Here is a 21,916-nt window from a genome sequence, read left to right as displayed (position 1 = left end):
GGATTCGTGCTATGGACCCCGCTAACCCCAGAATCAGCGAGCTGAATCTGGAAATAAACAGGGTAGTCAACGAACATAAGCGGAATTTGTGGCTGGAACACTTGGAGCAATGTAACTTAGGCACCGGTGCAGGCAAATTGTGGGCCACTGTTAAGTCTCTCTCGAACCCCGGTAGACGGGACGACAGGACCTCAGTCACTTTTGGCGAGTTAACCGTGACTGATCCGAAGAGATGCGCCAGGTTGTTCAACCGTCAATTTATCGTGCATCCCGAGAGAGACAGGGCAAGGAGGAGAGCCATTCGCCGTATTCGTGGTCTCCGAGCCGATGAACAGCCATCACAATTTACCGTGGGCGAAGTTACGAATGTCATCCGTGGCGCCAAATCTTCCAAGGCGTTGGGCCCCGACGGAATCTCTACATTGATGCTAAAGAATCTGGATTTACCTGGAGTTGAGTACCTTACCACTGTCCTTAACCTGTCATTGAACACTCTTATAGTTCCCGATGTCTGGAAAATGGGCAGAGTGATCCCGCTACTGAAGCCTGGTAAAGACCCGAGTTTGGGGGAGTCGTACAGACCGATCTCCCTTCTCTCACCAGTGGCTAAGACGCTTGAGGCATTACTCCTCCCGAGCCTCGTAGGAGAATTTCCATTCGCCGAGCATCAACACGGATTTCGGAGACTGCACAGCACAACAACAGCTTTGCATGCCATCACCACACACATTTGCCGTGGCTTCAATCAACCCAGGCCATGTGATAGGACGGTCCTCGTGGCATTGGACCTATCGAAGGCATTCGACACGGTCAGCCATGCCAAATTATTTGAGGACATCGCCAACACGTCCCTCCAGCCAGGCCTTAAACGTTGGGTCGCGAATTATATGTGTGGCCGCCAGTCATTTGTGGAATTTAGGGATAAGAAGTCAAAACACCGTAGAGTGAAACAGGGAGTTCCCCAAGGCGGGGTGATATCTCCGGCTCTGTTTAACCTCTACCTATCCTCCATCCCACCTCCTCCAGACGGCATAGAGATCGTATCATATGCGGACGACTGTACGATCTTGGCATCAGGCCCCCCACCCATTGATGACATCTGCGATAGGTTGAACGTCTACCTCAACGAGCTTGCCTCATATTTCGCTGCAAGAAATCTTCAGCCACACTGTTCACTACAAATACGCGTGAGGTGAATTCTGAGCTGACTGTGATGGTCGATGGAGAATTGATTCCGACCATCAAGTGTCCCAAAATACTTGGCGTCACATTTGACAGCTCCTACACTTTCTCCCCACATGCCACAGCAATCTGCAATAAAGTCAAAAGTAGAAACAAGGTCCTCAAGTCACTCGCTGGCAGCACTTGGGGTGCAGACAAAGAAACCTTGTTGACCACGTACAAAGCAATTGGCCGGTCTGTGGTAAGTTATGCAGCGCCAGTGTGGTCACGTCAGCTTTGTGATACGCAGTGGAATAATATTCAGATCTGTCAGAATGCCGCCCTGCGAACTGCGACGGGCTGCCTCCTTAGTTCTCATGTGGACCACCTCCACCAGGAGACAAAGATCCTACCAGTGCGAAGACATAACTACATGCTGTCTAAGCAATACCTTTTGGGCTGTTATCGCAGAAATCATCCAAATCATCATCTTGTGGATAGATACCCACCGCCCAGAAGCCTTAAGGTAGATCTACATGATCTAGAGCGTGAGGTCCAGCGCTACAAGAGAGAACCTCTAGATCAAGCGGCATATCAAGCGGGTCTGAACAACATTCATGCAGACACGGTAGCAGACGCGTTAACTGGCTACCGAGTGAATGTAGTCCTTGGAGAACGACCGCCACCCATTGCACCCGAAGAAATCGACCTCCCCCGGCAAACCAGAGTGATTCTGGCTCAATTACGTTCCGGCAGATGCAGCCGCCTCAATTCCCACAGAGCTAGGATTGATGCCGACGTGCAAGATGTATGTCCCGACTGTAACCAGGGACCGCACGATACACGTCACCTGTTTAACTGTCCGGCCAGACCCACTCGACTCAGACCCAGATCCCTGTGGACGCACCCCAACTTAGTTGCGGAGTTCCTGGGTCTTGACACTCAACAGAATCAAGCAGACGAAAGATAGTACACAATAAACTGCTACAACAACAACAACAACAACTACACATCTTATTGAAACGCATTAGGTAGTTGGCCCGTTCCCAGACTCTTTTCATGAAATTTTCACAGATGGTAGAGTTTGAGCACCCGGTCAAAATACCTGGGGGGACGCCCCTCCCAAAACCCACCCGAAAGGAAGTGTTTACTGATTGAGATAATATGGGTATCAAATGAAAGGTATTTAAGAGTAGAGTACGAACGCCCAATAACACCACCCAACAGGCACGGGATAAATGTGAGCACTACACAAGCTTGAACATTGAGTTCCTATTTGTGTGGTGTTCATTGCTGTCGAGAGAAGCTTAGCTGTGAGCTACCGGGCGCGTCCACAGGTTGTGGATAGTGGAATGCTCCATACGGAATAGCTGTAACTGTAGTCGCGGACAATCAGCGGTATCGAGTGGAGATTCTCAGTGAGAGGTCGGGTGGCACAGGCTCTTGCACAAATACTGAGTACCTATGATGCTCGGTATAACAAGGCGAGGTATTGCCGCCTTTAAATAACCAATGGTCGCCCTGTTCCCGCGGCGATCGGTCCTTTGGACCGGAACGAGCTTGCTCACCCACAGGAGCTTGACGAGGATCGCCACCTCCACATGAAATGTGGTTACAACAATATCAACAACACTTTTACCTCTTTGATCAATATGGTCAAAGAATCCATGTTACACTGACATACGACTGACAAACGACTGCCAATGTAGGGCCACTGTAGTAAAAAATGTAGCTGACGATTTCGGTGGCGGATATCTTCAAATTTATTACAGCGAAATTAGCGGCATATGCAAAGGTTGTAGGCGTTCAGACTATCGAATATGTCATCGATGTGTTGCCTGTTTCCATGATCGTACAATCCGCATATGAAACGATGTCGATGCCGTGTGGAGAGGGTGAAATAGAGTACATATAAGTAGAGGTAAAGCACTACCGTAAATAATATACAACTATGGGAAACTCTCTCTTTCACTCTACGGGGTTTCGACATCATAAACCCCGTTTACACTGCTCTTTAAATCCGCATTTAATGGCTCGATCATCTGTTTTCCCTTTATAAAGTCAGCTGACGAGAGCCTTGAATTCGGATTTAATGAGCAGTGTAAAGGGGTGTTATCTTTTAATTCCACTGTTTTTATATTGCGGAGCGAAGACATAAAATTTATTTTTTTTTAAATAATTTTTAATAAAAATTTCCTTGCAATTGTATGCCATAAAAAGTTTTGTCAAAATTACGCCAACAGTTTTTCCTTCCAGTGTGTGTGTACTCTCGTCCACGACCCTCGTAATCAGCTGATTTTCAATTTTTTAATTCAATTTGTTTACTGTTATTGACCGTTCTTTGTTCGATGAAGAGATTATTGCGGAACTAATAAAATGATTTGGAAGAGTTTAATTAAGGCGGTACTCCTTTTGAGTGCCCTATATACCACGCCCACAAATGGGGAGAAATATCCTGTTGTCATGTGGCACGGAATGGGTAAGATATTCAAGAAAAATATTTAAGAAAGATTTTAAATTTGCATTTTCAGGGGATACCTGCTGTTTCGCCTTCAGTTTGGGTTCAATTAAAAAAATATTAGAAGATAACCTAAATCAAACCTATGTTAGATCATTGCAGATAGGAGGTAACATAGTAATGGATTATCAAAGTGGATTTTTTATACATCCAAACCAGCAGGTGGATTACGTTTGTCAACAGTTGGCCAAAGACGAAAGATTGAGTAAAGGTTACAATGCCATTGGGTTCAGTCAAGGGGGACAATTTTTGTAAGGTTTCCTTTGTTTTATTTGATAAAATGTTAAGAAGAAGTTATGTTTTCCAGACGAGCTTTAGCTCAACGCTGTCCCCTGCCACCCATGAAGGTTTTAATAACATTGGGTGGCCAACATCAAGGTGTATTTGGTTTGCCCAAATGTCCCTCGTTGTCGTCGCGTACTTGTGAATTAATGCGAAAAATTTTAAATAAGGCCGCCTATGAGGAATGGCCACAATTGAATTTTGTGCAAGCTACTTATTGGCATGATCCGTTGAAAGAAAGGGAATATATAGCTCACAGCAGCTTTTTGGCTGACATTAACAATGAGGTCTATGTAAATGGCTTGTATGCGGACAACTTAAATCGTTTGGACAAGTAAGCATTGCTGATGTGAGTGTTAAAATTTATGATCTAATTTTTTTACTTACCAGATTTGTAATGGTTAAATTCTTAAATGATACAATTGTACAGCCCAAAGAATCACAATGGTTTGAATTCTATAAACCAGGGCAGGATAAAGAGATTTTACCTCTAAAACAGAGCAAAGTTTATGAGCAGGTAAGACTCAGATTAAGTTTTAAATTTTCATCTATTGTAAGAATTCCAAATACATTGAGTTAGGTAAAAAAATTCTTCGATGAGCTGTTGATCAAGGCAAGCTTTTCGAAGCTCATTAACACGCCCGCGCAATCTGCTTGCGACCGCGCTCTGTGATTTAATCGCATGATCATGATTGAATCACGTCTTGGTGATTATCGTAGCCAGTAACTCACCCTTGTCCTTCTGGCATAGGAGCGCGTAAACACGAGTCTGCGTCATCTGCCTACGACCGCCTAGCCACGCTCACGACGTGAGTGAATCACACCTCGGTGATTAAGTACCCAGCACTTCGCCTTTATCCCTCTGACATAGGAACCGCAGAACACGCGTCTGTTTCGATCGCATTCGAGTGAGTTACTGCCGCGCCCACGACGTGAGTGAATCACGTCTTTTCATATTTTCTCAGCCATTACTTCGTCATTGTCCCTCTTCCATAGGAGCCACGGAGCCCGTGAACACTTCATCTACTTGATGTGACATGATCGCGCCGTTTGTGAGCCGTTAACCACGCTTCTGCGTCATCTGCTTACGACCGCAACCAGCTGGTTTAATGCCATGCTCACGATGAGAGTTAATCATTCTTGGTTATTTTCTTACCCAGAAATTTGCCCTTGCCCTTCTGACATAAGAGCCGGGGAGTCCGTAAAGACGCATCCGCATCATCCGCCTATGACCTACCGTATCTCAGTGATGTCATGTCTCGATGATTATAGTTAACGCGTCTGTGCCATATGCTTACGACCGCTTCCGGGTGATTTTTTGCCACGCTCGCGATATAAGTGAATCGCTCTCTGTTGTTATCGTAGCCAGTTCTTCTCCCTTGTTCCTCTGACATAGAACCCACTGAGCACATGAACACCTGTCCGCCTATGACCGCATACCGGTGATTTAGTGCCACGCTCACGCTGTGAGTGAATCACGTCTTGGTGATTATCGTACCCAGCACTTCCTGCTTTTCCCCCTGAGAAATGAGCCGCTAACCCCGTGAACACGCGTCCGCGTAATCTGCTTACGACCGCATCCGGGTGATTTAATATCGCGCTCACGATGAGAGCTAATCTTGTATTGGTTATTTTCTTAGCCAGGACCTCGTCCTTGCCCTTCTGACATGGGAGCCGCGGAGTCCGTGAAGACGCGTGATGTCCACGTTCACGCCGTGAGTGAATCACGTCTCGGTGATTATCGTAAACGCGTCTGCGCCATTTGTTTACGACCACTTCCGGGTGATTTATTGCCACGCTCACTATGTAAGTGAATCACGTCCCTGTGGTTATCGTAAGTAGCTCTTTCTTGTTCCTCTGACATAGTACCCACTGAGCCCATGAAAACATTTACACGCAATCCGCCTGCGGCCGCCTCCCGGTGATCTGGTGACATACTCACGCCATGAATGAATCACGTCGACATAACCACAGACGACCGCCACCCCAAGCCAAAGCTTAATTCTGACTCTGTAGCGCCTACTTTAAAAACTACTTTCCCAATGAAAAAATCCTTTGTTACAGTTAGCTTTGGTACACCATCAGTAAGTAGAATAACAAAATGCTCAGCAATCCAACGGCAGCCGGTTGCATGTACCGCATTGACCCGTTGAGATTTTTCATCGGCAAGGGCTGTCGCCTCAGTGTACAACATACTGCTACAACAACAACAAAATGCTCAGAGAATATTCCCTAGGTGAAACGCTTAACTTCAACAAAGGTTAACCACCCATATAGTTTCTTTTTGTAAAATGACCATTTTCAAATCAAACAATTTTTGAAAACTAGTTCATATACATTTTTCTTTTCAGCTCTCCCTAAAGCAAATGGACATCAACAATAAATTAGTTTTTCTGGCTGTTGAAGGCGACCATTTGCAAATCGACAAAGAATGGTTTTTGCAAAACATCATACCTTTACTCAGTGCTGAAAGAGATTAAACTCTACCCGGGGAATTTATTATTCTTTTAATTATTGTATAAAATATATAATTATAATCTGGTATATAACAAGGTCTGATTTATATAAGTTATTAGTTTAATTTTGGGAGAAGTGTTAAAGAAAATAAAATCATAATGGTTTAGAAAACTTCGGTACTTTCTATGACATTAACGATATTTTCCACAGCATTACACACCAATGTATATGTTTGCATATACCAGCTATCCTGGAATGATTTAAGACTTCTTATGGATTTTTGGAAACTATGGCTTTCAGAAATGCGCCCAGTTTTATTATTGTTTTGTTCTTTTTCAGCAGTTTGTGTATCATCATCTTCATACTGAGTTGTATGCAATAAAGTTTTCATAAATGATACTTCTAGATTTCCGGTCAAATCCTGCCATTCATCTATGCTGGTACTTACAATACCTCTGACATAAAATAAGCGGGTTTTATCTTTTTCCGAATTGTTCAGGCAGCATTCTTGCAACTGTTTACCTTGGCCTTTCATGCCATCCAAGAGTACAGATAATTCATTAAAGTACAGCGCACGGTATTCAGCATTTGAAATTCTCAATATACTAGATTTTAAGGTATCGACCTGTAGATCCCATATTTTGTCTCTAGGCTTTTTGACTCTCTTATAGAGGTCTTTGAGTAATTCCAGATCGTGAAAGCGCTCACATTTAAAGCCTGCATTCAATTTTTCAAATAATTCCAATTCATTTAGGGTGCGCTGATAGGGACAAGAAATCTCAATGGGTTCCAGATTTGCGGTTATTGTTCCCAAATTCAATGCCAATTTTCGCATCATTTTCATATTAGACTTTTCTACGACTTCGCTCTGTATGTCTTGCAATTTCTTAACATATTTTTCAGTGGGCTCACACTTGCCAATGAGTAGAATTGCTATGCCATCCACCCTTCTTTCAAAGAAGTTGGGTTTTACTTTTAATACCCATTTACTCTTTACTACAGCCACTCTACGTGGTTGATATAAAACTGAAAAATCCTTGGAATCGCCACCACACAATCGAAAAGAACTATTATCCAATATAAATTCATTATCCAGGGATTTCAGCAAATTGGAATTTCTTTTGTAATAGGAACGATTGGACCATTGAAAGTTTAAAACTTTTTGGCCAATATTTTCAATCGCCATAATTCTCTTTATCTCTGAACAAAATGGTCGGCTATGGAATGAGGTTTCAATTTCAAGTTTTTTATAACGTTTTTCATGATTGTTGGCAAGATAGAAAGTATGTTCATTAATCTTTAAAGCATACTCAGGTGCAACTTTAGGTAATTGTTGAGGGTTTTCAGGGACTGGTTGTTGTTTTTTAAACTCTATAGACTCCGAAGAGATCTCGCAAATATCTACCACAGGCAGCAGCAACTCAATCTGTGAATTGTGTTCTAGTACTTCCTTTTTGAAAATACCCTCGCCTACAATTTGCAAATTTTCTATGTCTGGATAAAATTCAACTACACGTTCAATGTCCTCACGCTTTTCATCAATTTGGGCATCCAAATGTTTGGACTTCAGCCAGTTGTGAGATTTTTTGCATCCTTGATTTTTGTCTTTGCCCAACAGTTCTTGTTTTGTAACCTTCGGCAAACCACTTATTTCCACACAGGCCTTTCCTTCCCGTTCAGCTTTGGGCAAAGTTTCTTGAATCTCTGGTATAGCTCGACAAGTTTTTGGGTTATATTTTTCTTCCAATACAGTAGTTTTCTTCGCCATCAAATGTATGGGATTCAGGCGCTGGGCATAGTCCAAAATTCGTTTGATGGTCTGCTTATCTCTTTCGTCGATTGTGCTTAAATTGTTGTATAGAATGTCATTCGAGCGTTTTGCTGTTTTGTCCTTAATCTTAAGATTCAATTTTTCTCGGTCCTTTAACACATCCTTCCAGTATTTTAAACGTTTGTCATAGCTGTAATCGGATGAATGTAATTGCAAGCTGGAACATTGCGATGATGAGACATCACATACTCCCTTTTGTTCATCGAATATATGGTTGATGATTTCGGAAACAATATGTTGATTGGGCTCCTTAGATAAGGGCTTTTGTGGTGTTGCAATGCTAGAGTCCAAGGATAGCACATTGTTGCGGGAGGGGTCAACATGTGTCGATGCTTTAGATTTTCTCATGTTTATAATGGAAGTTAAATTTTTCATTCGTTTCAAAATCGATAAAAAATCAAATAATTTCTGGCAATGAGAAATTTCATAAAAACCTGAGGCTACTGTCAAGTCAAGTCATGTGAACAAGGTAGTTCCGGCCCATAGGACCGATCGCTGCGGGACTTGATGGGCATTTGTTTTTTAAAGGCTTGAACGACTCGTCTAGTCATATCGAGGTGTCAGCTCTCAGAAGCGGCGATTGATGTACTCTCTGAAGCCGACCCAATCGGTCTACTTCTGATTAATAAACATGGGGCGTTCAGAGGTTATGAAGTCGGGTTTCGGTTGTTATTGTAGCCACATTTTCATGTGGAGGTGGCGATCCTCGTCAAGCTTCTGTTAGTGAGCAAGCTCGTTCCGGTCCAAAGGACCGATCGCCGCGAGTATAGGGTAGCCATTGGTTATTTAAAGACGCCAATAATAACGAGCATCATAGGCTCTCAGTATTTGTGCAAGAGCCGATGCCAAGCGACCTCTCATTGAGACTCTCCGCTCGATACCGTTGATTGTCCGCGATTCGCAGCTAAACTTCTCGTGACAGCAATCAACACCACATAGATCGGACCTCATTGTTCCAGCCTGTGTGGTTCTCACAGGTATCCCACTCCGGGCCGGGTTTCGGTCGATGGTGAGTGTTATGGAGTTGGTCTGATCCCAAAAAAAAGCGATATAAATATCTGGCGAGCTGCTACACCTGCTCGTAATCATAGTGGGGGCATTCTTGTACACCGTGCAGAACGTGGAGCTTCCAGTATAGACCAATCTTGTATGCGCCTGCCATGTATAGGTCATTAGCGTCAGGCGCATACAAGATGGGTTTATACTGCACGGAATGGTGTATCACGAAGCCAATCCCCCACCTTCATTCCGTATACGATCCCTAAGTAGCACATTGTAACAGCTGTGACAACTGTGCAGGCTGCAGGTGTTGGTTAGCTTTGTCTTCTGGATCGCTGCAACCATTATGTTCTTCCTACGCATAAAGTCTACAATTTCTTCGATCTTGTCTCGGCAACCATTGAATTTAAGGAAAGTTACACCTTCCGGCACTGGTTCGGCAATATTGGGCTGGCGTGTTGCCGTTTGGTTGACGCTCTGAATAGCGCTGGCAAACTATCTATAATCGCAACATTCGATATTTTCCATATTTCTTATAACAAATATCGATAGTATCGATACTATCTTTAATTTTCCATCACCTATATTTCAAACGAAAATGAGAAGTACATATCACGAGATCGGTTTATGTAGAACCAATATCAATGCACGACCCTATAAAACCAAATTTAATAAGTCAGTTGGATATCATGAGAGAAATCATTGTAAAAAATTTAAGCTCACTCGGATGAAAATTGCACCCTCTACAGGAGCAATGTATGTTAAAAAATGCGTTCAGTGTCGGATCGCTAATTTTTGCTCAATTCTGCAAAGAAATGAAAAATATAAATTGATATTTAGATAAAAAATAAAATATCGATAGTATCCATCGTGCCATCCATATTTTACCAGCTCTAGCTCTGTATAAAGTTGGCAAACTATCGCTAATCGCAACATTCGATATTTTCGATAGTTTTAATAATATATACCGATAGTATCGTAGACATCCTATCACCTATATTTCAAACATAAACGAGAATTATAAATCAGGAGAACGATTTATAAGTAACAATATCAATGCACAGATCAAAAAAAAAACACCAAGGTTAAATAAGTCAGTTAGAAGACATAAGAGAAATTATTGTACAAAATGTTAGTCTAATCGAATGAAAATTGTGCCCTCTATAGGCGCAATGTATCTTAAAGGACACATTCAGCGCCGGATTGCTTATTTTTGTTTAGTTTTGCAAAAAAATTTTACTTTGCGATAGTATCAATCGGAAAAATATCAATCGATATTCAGTCAAAAAATTAAAAATCGATAGTATCGATAGTGCCATTGATATTTTGTCAGCTCTAGCTCTGAACCCATCGTAGGCTTTTGAAACGGTACGCTTTGCCATCGCCAAATTTCCTGTCAGCTCGGCCTTAAACGACGGATAGCAATTTATGTTTGTTATTGTTGTTGTTGGAGCAGTATGTTGTACACTGATGCGGCAGCTCTTGCTGGCGAAGGTATCCATCGGGTCAATCCGGTATTTACAACCGGCTGCCATGGAATTGAATTTATTTTTCCAGTCGCCAATTTTATTTTGAAACGGCATGCTTTGTCATCGCCAAACTTCCTTCCGGCTAGGCCTAATACGATGGATAGCAATTTATTTTTGCAGTCGCCAATCGTATTTGGATAAGAAGTAGTGTTTCCTAAGGTAAGGCGATATCTCCTCTATCCATCCTTTATTCCACACCCATAATTTTCTTATTAGATACAATTTCATAGACATTTTATCTTTAAACATAATTTCAATGTTGTCTTTAGATAAAATAGCATAGAAATTTGATACAAATTTTGCCTTTAAGGCTGGTACTATGTTTGTTTTTCAAAGTTGATTATATTCGCGATTACTTTTTTTAAACACAACGAAAACATATTACTTATATTAAAATTGTTTCATAAGTTGTGGAGGAATGTCCAACTGAATGAAACCAGCAAGTTTTTGTACCCTCCACCATAGGATGGGGGTATACTAATTTCGTCATTCTATTTGTAACTCCTCGAAATATTCGTCTCAGACCTCATAAAGTATATCAATTCTTGATCGTCACGACATTTTATGTCGATCTAGCCATGTCCGTCCGTCGAAAGCACGCTAACTTTCGAAGGAGTAAAGCTAGCCGCTTGATATTCTGCACAAATACTTCTTATAGGTGTAGGTCGAAAATTTTGCATGAGGTGTTTTGTTATGATTTCCAACATCTGTGGAAATCATGGTGGTTGAAATCGGTTCATAACCTGATATAGCTGTCAGATAAACCGATCTGGGGTCTTGACTTCTTGAGCCTCTAGAGGGCGCAATTCCTCTCCGATTTGGCTGAAATTTTAAATGAAGAGTTTCGTCATGACTTGCAACAACTGTGCCAAATATGGTTTAAATCAGTCCATAACCTGATATAGCTGGCATATAAACAGATCTTGAATCTTGACTTCTTGAGCCACTAGAGGGCACAATTATTATCCAATTTGGCTGAAATTTTGCATGAAGTGTTTTGTTACAATTTTCAACAACTGTGCCAAGTATGGATGAAGGACGGAGAATAATCTGATATAGCTGTCATATAAACTGATCTGGGGTCTTGATTTCTTGAGCCTTTAGAGGGCGCAAATCCTATCCGATTTCGCTGAAATTTTTCATGACGTGTTTCGTTATGACTTTAAACAACTGTGCAAAGTATGGTACAAATAGGTCTATAACCTGATATAGCTGCCACATAAACCGATCTGAGATTTTGACTTCTTGAGCCTCTATAGGGCGCAATTATTATCCGATTTTTGTGAAATTTTGTACAACGGCTTCTCCCATGACCTTCATCTGAATCGGTCTTTAGCCTAATACAGCTCATCTATAAAATGATCTCCCTATTTTACTTTATGAGCCCCTAAAGGCCGCAATTCTTATACGATTTGGCTGAGATACTATGGTGAGATAGCTCCAATAGCATAGCAATTCTTTTATTTTATCCTTTCCCTGCCTTTGTTTGTCTGAAAAGAGACACCGGGAAAAGAACTCGACAAATGCGATCCATGATGGGGGGTGGATGGATATGAGATTCGGCCCGGCCGAACTTAAAACGCTTTTACTTGCTTTTGCTTCAAATCTATTATATAAAAAGTGCAATTACGAAAAAATGTCGCGAAAAACGAACATAGATGAAATTTACTAAAGTGTTTTAGATAACATTTTCTAAGCTTTTGTGATTAAAAATATATTCTCCCATATCATATTTAAATTTAAACTAACACTCTCTTTAGTTTTCTTTCATTTAGTAGTTTTTTATGGGCATTTATTAATAGTTTTTTATAAAAAATTTTAAATTAATAACTTAATGGTTATAAATACTACATGCCAAAGTTGTAATAAAAAGTACTTTTCACCATATTTCTATGAAATATTTATTTGTTTAGTTTTCTTTGAGTTGGTGTGTGAATGATTTCTTGGTTAATAGTTATTGCCTTGAAGTGCACTTGATTTGTGTCTTATATATTCAAAAATTATTATAATTTTTAAATTTGTTTTTTTTATAACAAAGAACAGTTTTGAGTGCAGTTTCGTGGAAAAACAATAGACAAATTATTAGAATAAATTCTATAAATGTAGAAACAACATAACAAAAAAATTAAAAAAAAAACACAGTCAATATAAAAACTATATATATTGCCTTAATACAACCAAAATATAAGAGTTTATAGATACGTTCTTTATAGTAACATAAGTTATAGTAGTTTAATTTATATAGGAGTGTAGTGTAGTTGTGAGGGTGAGAAACTAAACAAAACAAACAAAAAAGATATGTAAATTTTATAATTTAGCACAGTTTGGAACAACATTTTTAAAGCAGAAAATGGTTAATGAAAATGATTAGATTAGTTCGCTTTTTATGATGAAAAGATGATTAGATCATAATTTCGATTTTGGCTTGGCATTGCGTGCAAATAGAATTTCGGGATTTTTATCGGGCTTCTGTATTTCACGATAGTTGTTGACGATTTTTTTGGTTTCATCCTTGGGACATGATTGGAGATTGCGAAAGACTTGAACCTGAAATCATAGGAAATAAAAAAATATAATTAAAACGGATACAGCAATAGAAGATAAAAATTAAAAATAGATAAAGCTTTTATCTAAGATTAAAAAATTGTATCAACATTTTATCTAGAGTCCAAAGTTCTAAAAACAAATTTTCAGTGAAATTTTCTCTAAAGACCAAATTGCAGTAAAATAGTCTCTAAAGACAACACTTCAGTGAAATTTTCTCAAGAGACAAAACTGCAGTGAATTATTCTCTAAAGACAAAAATTTTCATTTAAGACAAAATTTCAGTAAAATTTTCTCTGAAGACAAAATTGAAGTGAAATTTTCTCTAAAGACAAAATTTCAGTGAAATTTTTTCTAAAGACAAAATTTCTGTGAAATTTTCTCTAAAGACAAAACTGCAGTAAAATATTCTCTAAAGACAAAAATTTTCATTTAAAACAAAATTTCAGTAAAATTTTCTCTGAAGACAAAATTTCAGTGAAATTTTCTCTGAAGACAAAATTTCAGTGAAATTTTCTCTGAAGACAAAATTTCAGTGAAATTTTCTCTAAAGACAAAATTTCAGTGAAATTTTCTCTAAAGACAAAATTTCAGTGAAATTTTCTCTAAAGACAAAATTTCAGTGAAATTTTCTTTAAGACAAAATTTTAGTGAAATTTGCTCTAAAGACACAATTTCTATGAAATTTACTTTAAAGACAAAATTTCAGTGAAATTTTCTCAAAAGACAAAACTCCTGTGAAATTTTCTCTAAAGACAAAATTTCAGTGAAATTATCTCTAAAGACAAAACTGTACTGTAATTTTCTTTTAAGATAAAATTTCAGTAAAAATTTCTCTAAAGACAAAATTTTAGCGAAATTTTCTCTAAAGACAAAATATTACCAAAATTTTCTCTGAAGACGAATTTTAATGAAAGAGTCTTTAAAGACAAAACTCCAGTCTAAAGTCAAAGTTTCAATGAAATTTTCTAAGAAAATATTCCAATGATATTTTCTCTAAACAAATTCAGTGAAATTTTCTCTAAAAAGAAAAATTTTAGTGAAATTTTCTCAAAAAAAATTTTTTTTCAGTAAAATTTTCTCTAGAGACAGAGTTTCAGTGAAATTTTCTCAAAAGACAAAATTTCTATGAAATTTTATCTAAAGACAAAATTTCTATGAAATTTTATCTAAAGACAAAATTTCTATGAAATTTTATCTAAAGACAAAATTTCTATGAAATTTTATCTAAAGACAAAATTTCTATGAAATTCAGTTTACAACCAGCAACCAAAGCGAACAGACGTGTATTTTAAACTGCGCATCACCGAATATTTTATGCTCTCTTAAAGCAAAAAACAGTCGACTAAATTACCAACTTTTTATTTTCCCTATCGTGGTACATAGTGTTTTTGATATTTCTTAACATGTCACTATTACAAGTTCCATGCAACAAGTGTGCTCAATGTTCTTTACCTATAACAACAATACAATTCGTGCGGTGCTATCATTGTAATCGCAGTTTTCATCATAGCCCTTGTTGTTCCCTTTCTGAAAGTTCTCATGTAAGCATGAGTCAAACAAAAAAAAACGATTGGAAATGTCATATATGCAAACCAAGAAAATCCCCCAACAATGCATACAAGACATTTGTCTTCGGCGACACAAACAACACAAGCCAGAGCAACGAATCGCCAAAAACAAATGCAGGCGAACAACAGCCACACAGCAGCAAACAAAACAAGCAGCAAAGAGAAGACGATGAATCTAACAACAACAACACCAAACGTTTCAAAGACACAGGAGTCACATCTATCAACACAAACAACAGCAGCAGCAACGAGCCAGTGAATACACGTGAAGACATTGCCGAACTCAAATCCGGAATGGTCGACCTCAAGAGCAGCTTACAGCTTATAGCAACAAGTATATCATCTCTAAGCAATGATCTCAAATCGCATATGGATTCAGCATTAGCAGAGATGAACAAAAATGTAGCGACCATAGCAGCACAAGTGAGTGAACTGCAGAGGAAGGACAAGGAAAAAGCAGAGCAAATCGAAGAGCTTAACAAACGGGTACAAAGACTTGAACAACAATATATTGAGAGAAACATTGAAATTAGCAACGTGGAAGATATGGATATTGAATCTGAAGTGGTTGTAAAGAGAATAGCGGATGCTTTGGGAGTAGAAATGAGTAAAGATCATATAAGCAGAGCCTTTAAAATAAAACGAAAAAAGAAAATAGTTGTAGAGTTTACATCTCTTAATAAGAAGAAAGAGATGATGAGCAGTTTGCGAGGCCATCGAATTAAATCAAGTGTGGTGAGAGGAGAAGCAGAAATTGAAAGCGATGGATACGTATACATAAATGATGAGTTAACTCTGTACAATAAGCGCCTTTTATGGGCAGCAAAATTAAAAGCAAAGGAAAGTGGGTGGAAATATGTGTGGGTGCGTAATGGATGTATACATGCTAGGAAAAATGAAAACTCGTCTTTTATTATTTTACAAAACTCAACGGATCTCGAATCTATAAATAATTAGAATCTAATGCTTAAAAAAAAAAAAAAAAAAAAAAAAAAAAAAAAAAAAAAAAAAAAAAGCCAAACCAAAGACATATAAAATATTTTTTGCAAAAGATAAACAATTTTTTTCCCAAACGATACAAAAGCAAAACGAAACAGAAAAAAGAAAACTAAAATTTGGATATTAATCCCGCAATAATGAATTACATATATGAAACTATAAACAATTTTAGTGAAATCAAAAATGAAGTTATGAATTTTCCTTTATCTATCTTACACATTAATATAAGATCGCTTAGAAAAAATTTTAATGCGTTATTAACATACATAAAAAATATTATTAATAAAACAGATCTAATAATACTATCGGAAACTAACATAACAAGTGATGAAAATGCTTTATACGGAATTGCTGGATTTAGCTCAATATTTGCGAATAGAGAGGGAAGAGGAGGAGGTATTGCTATATATGTAAATGAGAATATTAAGTACAGCAATATACAAACACACATGAGCTCAGCCGAGTCGTTAAGAATAGACCTCACTACTACACACGATACAATAATTTCTGTCATATCAATCTATCGGCCACCAAAACTGAGTCAAAAAAGGTTCTTAAAAGAGTTAGAAGAAAATATCAACAATGTAAGTAAAAAACATGAACTAATAGTTGTGGGAGATATGAATATAGACATTAAAAAGAAAAACACTACTACAATAAATTACCTTGGAATGCTCTCTTCTCATGGACTTCAATGCATGGTCTCAGAAACAACAAGAGAAAACTTTAATGGCAATACGAATACATGCATAGACCACCTTTTCATAAGATGCAACAGAAAAAGAGAAAGAGCTTATGCAGCCGTGATAACTGCAGCAATAGCCGACCATTATGCTCTTTTGGGATGTCTAGACCAGATTAAAGACTCTAACAGAGTAAACAGAGAGAACGCACAGGGTGATACCAATGTAAAACTCAACAATATTAAAATAAACCAATTGGTTAATGAAACAAATTGGTCCTTACTAATCAACCAATCAAATAATGTCAATGATATTTATTTAAAATTTAATGAAAAATTCAAAGACATATACAAAAAAAGTGAATACATATCAAAAAAACAAACAAAAAAACGTAATCCACACCCGTGGTTAAACAATGAAATATTGAAAAGCTGTGAAATCCGTGATAAATTACACAAAAGATGGATAAAAAACAAAAATAATAAAACCAATGAAAATACTTACAAGACCTTTAATAATAAATTAAATAAAAAAATAAATCATGCAAAAAATGAATATAACTACAATCAATTTCTACAAAACCAAAATAACATACGTGGAACGTGGCAAATTATAAACAGAATAACCGGTAAAAAAATTGCAAATGTTGATGAAACCATAAAACGAAATTTTCCGAAACAAAACGTACAACATTTAACCGATAAGTTTGCCTATACACTAGAAAACAATGTTAATAACATAATTCATGCCTGCAATGTCCAAACCAGCAGAAGTCCTAGTAATCTTATGTGTAATACTATCTACATGGAGGAAGCTAATGAAGAAGAAATATTAAACATATTAAAAACACTGAACGCCAAAAAAAGTCCTGGAATTGATGGTATAAGAGCAATTGATATTAAAATGAACGCTGAATGTCTCACACCGATAATTACCACATTAATAAATAGAAGCCTAAATGATTCAGTTGTTCCGGAAATTCTAAAAACTTCCATAGTACGGCCTATCTACAAAAGCGGAAGCAAATCCGATCTTAACAATTACAGACCCATAGCTATTTTATCGGTAATAGAAAAAGTATTAGAAGAAATTGTGGTGAGAAGACTTAATAGATTCTTAACTAAACATAAAATAATTAGCAACAATCAATTTGGCTTCCAAAGAGGCAAAAACATAAATCAACTTCTCGGGTATTTTTCTAATTGTATTAACCGCAATCTTAACATAAACAACCAGTGCTTAGCCTTATTTATCGATTTTAGTAAAGCATTCGACACCTTGCCACATGAAAAATTACTAAATACTTTGGAAAACTGCGGAATACGAGGGATTTGCCTAAACTGGTTCAAAAGTTACCTTAATTGTAGAAACTACAGAGTAAAAATAGACAACACGTTGAGCAGCCAAATTACAACAAACTTTGGTGTACCTCAAGGATCAAAATTGGGACCAATACTGTACATTATCTACACAAATGAAATGGTAAAATTACTTAAACATAGCGAAGTTTTTTCATATGCAGACGACACTGCTATTATAGTTACGCATAAAAATGTAAAAGAAGCGGAAAAGATTATGCAAAATGAGTTTACAGAATTATGTAAATGGTGTCACGATAATGGCCTAATAATAAACTCAAAAAAGACAAAATTAATGCACATTAGACCTAGACATATACCAAACTCAAATATAGAAATAAAATTCCATGATTTCGATTGCTTACATAATCGAAACGTAACAAGTAATGAATGTTGCAAAACAAATATCGAATTGGTTGAATCATATAAATACCTGGGTGTGCATCTTGACCACAACTTCAAGTGGAAAATACATATCCAACAACTAACGAAAAAGTTACGAAAATCTATGTTCGCATTGTATCACCTAAGCAACTGCTCACCATTTTTTGTGTTAAAGCAAGCTTATTTTTCACTGATAGAATCACAGCTACGGCATGGAATTACCGCTTGGGGCAAATCAAAGCAATGCAAAGTACTCCAAAAATATCAAAATCGACTCATTAAACTGCTTAACAAAAGTAACAAAACACCACCAACCAATCAACAAGACACAAGATTAAATGCAAACACGTCAAGAGAGAACAACCTATTTAAAACTCTCCATATACTTAATATCGATGGTATTTACAACGCGACAATATCCCAAGAATTCTACAATTCAGAATTCTTACAACGTATACGCCACTCCAGGAATACACGGAACAAACACAATGGTAAATACCATATACCCAGACACAACAACGACTACGGCAAACTCTCATTGGAAATAACGCTACCAACATTTCTAAATAGATTACCGATAGATATATTAAATACAAATAATAAAGCAATAAGAGGCAGAATGACCAAAAAATACTTGTTATCATATTAATAAGAAAATGTTTTTAGATATTTTTATTAAATAATACAATCTAGAATAACAATATGAAATCTAATTTTCTGCAGACAAGCCGAAATGGCTTCGCGGGAAATTATAATTTTTTTAAGATTTTTATTAAATATTATTATATATGTGAAATTGTATGAATTTTATTATATAATTAAATAAAATTAAAATTAAAAAAAAAAAAAAAAAAAAAAAAAAAAAAAAAAAAAATCTAAAGACAAAATTTCTATGAAATTTTATCTAAAGACAAAATTTCTATGAAATTTTATCTAAAGACAAAATTTCTATGAAATTTTATCTAAAGACAAAATTTCTATGAAATTTTATCTAAAGACAAAATTTCTATGAAATTTTATCTAAAGACAAAATTTCTATGAAATTTTATCTAAAGACAAAATTTCTATGAAATTTTATCTAAAGACAAAATTTCTATGAAATTTTATCTAAAGACAAAAATTCTATGAAATTTTATCTAAACACAAAATTTCTATGAAATTTTATCTAAAGACAAAATTTCTATGAAAAAGTGAATACATATCAAAAAAAACAAACAAAAAAACGTAATCCACACCCGTGGTTAAACAATGAAATATTGAAAAGCTGTGAAATCCGTGATAAATTACACAAAAGATGGATAAAAAACAAAAATAATAAAACCAATGAAAATACTTACAAGACCTTTAATAATAAATTAAATAAAAAAATAAATCATGCAAAAAATGAATATAACTACAATCAATTTCTACAAAACCAAAATAACATACGTGGAACGTGGCAAATTATAAACAGAATAACCGGTAAAAAAATTGCAAATGTTGATGAAACCATAAAACGAAATTTTCCGAAACAAAACGTACAACATTTAACCGATAAGTTTGCCTATACACTAGAAAACAATGTTAATAACATAATTCATGCCTGCAATGTCCAAACCAGCAGAAGTCCTAGTAATCTTATGTGTAATACTATCTACATGGAGGAAGCTAATGAAGAAGAAATATTAAACATATTAAAAACACTGAACGCCAAAAAAAGTCCTGGAATTGATGGTATAAGAGCAATTGATATTAAAATGAACGCTGAATGTCTCACACCGATAATTACCACATTAATAAATAGAAGCCTAAATGATTCAGTTGTTCCGGAAATTCTAAAAACTTCCATAGTACGGCCTATCTACAAAAGCGGAAGCAAATCCGATCTTAACAATTACAGACCCATAGCTATTTTATCGGTAATAGAAAAAGTATTAGAAGAAATTGTGGTGAGAAGACTTAATAGATTCTTAACTAAACATAAAATAATTAGCAACAATCAATTTGGCTTCCAAAGAGGCAAAAACATAAATCAACTTCTCGGGTATTTTTCTAATTGTATTAACCGCAATCTTAACATAAACAACCAGTGCTTAGCCTTATTTATCGATTTTAGTAAAGCATTCGACACCTTGCCACATGAAAAATTACTAAATACTTTGGAAAACTGCGGAATACGAGGGATTTGCCTAAACTGGTTCAAAAGTTACCTTAATTGTAGAAACTACAGAGTAAAAATAGACAACACGTTGAGCAGCCAAATTACAACAAACTTTGGTGTACCTCAAGGATCAAAATTGGGACCAATACTGTACATTATCTACACAAATGAAATGGTAAAATTACTTAAACATAGCGAAGTTTTTTCATATGCAGACGACACTGCTATTATAGTTACGCATAAAAATGTAAAAGAAGCGGAAAAGATTATGCAAAATGAGTTTACAGAATTATGTAAATGGTGTCACGATAATGGCCTAATAATAAACTCAAAAAAGACAAAATTAATGCACATTAGACCTAGACATATACCAAACTCAAATATAGAAATAAAATTCCATGATTTCGATTGCTTACATAATCGAAACGTAACAAGTAATGAATGTTGCAAAACAAATATCGAATTGGTTGAATCATATAAATACCTGGGTGTGCATCTTGACCACAACTTCAAGTGGAAAATACATATCCAACAACTAACGAAAAAGTTACGAAAATCTATGTTCGCATTGTATCACCTAAGCAACTGCTCACCATTTTTTGTGTTAAAGCAAGCTTATTTTTCACTGATAGAATCACAGCTACGGCATGGAATTACCGCTTGGGGCAAATCAAAGCAATGCAAAGTACTCCAAAAATATCAAAATCGACTCATTAAACTGCTTAACAAAAGTAACAAAACACCACCAACCAATCAACAAGACACAAGATTAAATGCAAACACGTCAAGAGAGAACAACCTATTTAAAACTCTCCATATACTTAATATCGATGGTATTTACAACGCGACAATATCCCAAGAATTCTACAATTCAGAATTCTTACAACGTATACGCCACTCCAGGAATACACGGAACAAACACAATGGTAAATACCATATACCCAGACACAACAACGACTACGGCAAACTCTCATTGGAAATAACGCTACCAACATTTCTAAATAGATTACCGATAGATATATCAAATACAAATAATAAAGCAATAAGAGGCAGAATGATCAAAAAATACTTGTTATCATATTAATAAGAAAATGTTTTTAGATATTTTTATTAAATAATACAATCTAGAATAACAATATGAAATCTAATTTTCTACAGCTTGGCTGAACCTTTATCCTGCAGACAAGCCGAAATGGCTTCGCGGGAAATTATAATTTTTTTAAGATTTTTATTAAATATTATTATATATGTGAAATTGTATGAATTTTATTATATAATTAAATAAAATTAAAATAATAAATAAAAAAAAAAAAAAAAAAAAATCTAAAGACAAAATTTCTATGAAATTTTATCTAAAGACAAAATTTCTATGAAATTTTATCTAAAGACAAAATTTCTATGAAATTTTATCTAAAGACAAAATTTCTATGAAATTTTATCTAAAGACAAAATTTCTATGA

At 36.3% G+C, this 21,916-nt stretch overlaps 3 protein-coding genes across 7 annotated transcripts in view; 1 reads left to right on the top strand and 2 right to left on the bottom strand.

Annotated features, from left to right (window-relative positions):
- The first annotated feature begins 3,480 nt into the window (after positions 1 to 3,480).
- On the top strand, positions 3,481 to 6,589 carry LOC106088910 (palmitoyl-protein thioesterase 1). The gene is made up of 5 exons (XM_013254626.2): positions 3,481 to 3,640; positions 3,693 to 3,930; positions 3,987 to 4,295; positions 4,352 to 4,478; positions 6,313 to 6,589. Exons 1-5 carry the CDS (start codon positions 3,538 to 3,540, stop codon positions 6,439 to 6,441), a joined length of 906 nt encoding a protein of 301 aa, XP_013110080.1. The 5' UTR covers positions 3,481 to 3,537; the 3' UTR covers positions 6,442 to 6,589.
- On the bottom strand, positions 6,346 to 8,685 carry LOC106088894 (uncharacterized). Of its 2 annotated transcripts, XM_013254614.2 has the most exons (2): positions 8,439 to 8,685; positions 6,346 to 8,379 (listed from the first exon to the last, which is right to left on the bottom strand). In XM_013254614.2, the coding sequence occupies exons 1-2, from the start codon at positions 8,570 to 8,572 to the stop codon at positions 6,582 to 6,584; spliced, it is 1,932 nt and encodes a 643-aa protein (XP_013110068.2). In that variant the 5' UTR covers positions 8,573 to 8,685; the 3' UTR covers positions 6,346 to 6,581. The 2 variants fall into 2 exon arrangements, with proteins under 2 accessions (XP_013110068.2, XP_013110059.2); XM_013254605.2 differs by having other exon boundaries at positions 6,346 to 8,685.
- Positions 8,686 to 12,532: 3,847 nt separating this feature from the next.
- The window catches only part of LOC106087571 (carbonic anhydrase 2), a 66,363-nt gene continuing 56,979 nt past the window's right edge, over positions 12,533 to 21,916 (bottom strand). For all 4 annotated transcript variants that reach the window (XM_059366961.1, XM_013252664.2, XM_013252670.2 and 1 more), the window contains exon 4: positions 12,533 to 13,324. In XM_059366961.1, coding sequence (XP_059222944.1) covers positions 13,184 to 13,324 — 141 coding nt within the window. In that variant the 3' untranslated portion in view covers positions 12,533 to 13,183. The remainder of the gene's footprint in view (positions 13,325 to 21,916) is intronic.

The sequence above is a fragment of the Stomoxys calcitrans genome, chromosome 4, assembly GCF_963082655.1.
Source record: "Stomoxys calcitrans chromosome 4, idStoCalc2.1, whole genome shotgun sequence".
Taxonomy (NCBI): domain Eukaryota; kingdom Metazoa; phylum Arthropoda; class Insecta; order Diptera; family Muscidae; genus Stomoxys; species Stomoxys calcitrans.
Note: the sequence above shows the minus strand (reverse complement) of the source record. Positions and strands in the feature narration are given on the sequence as shown.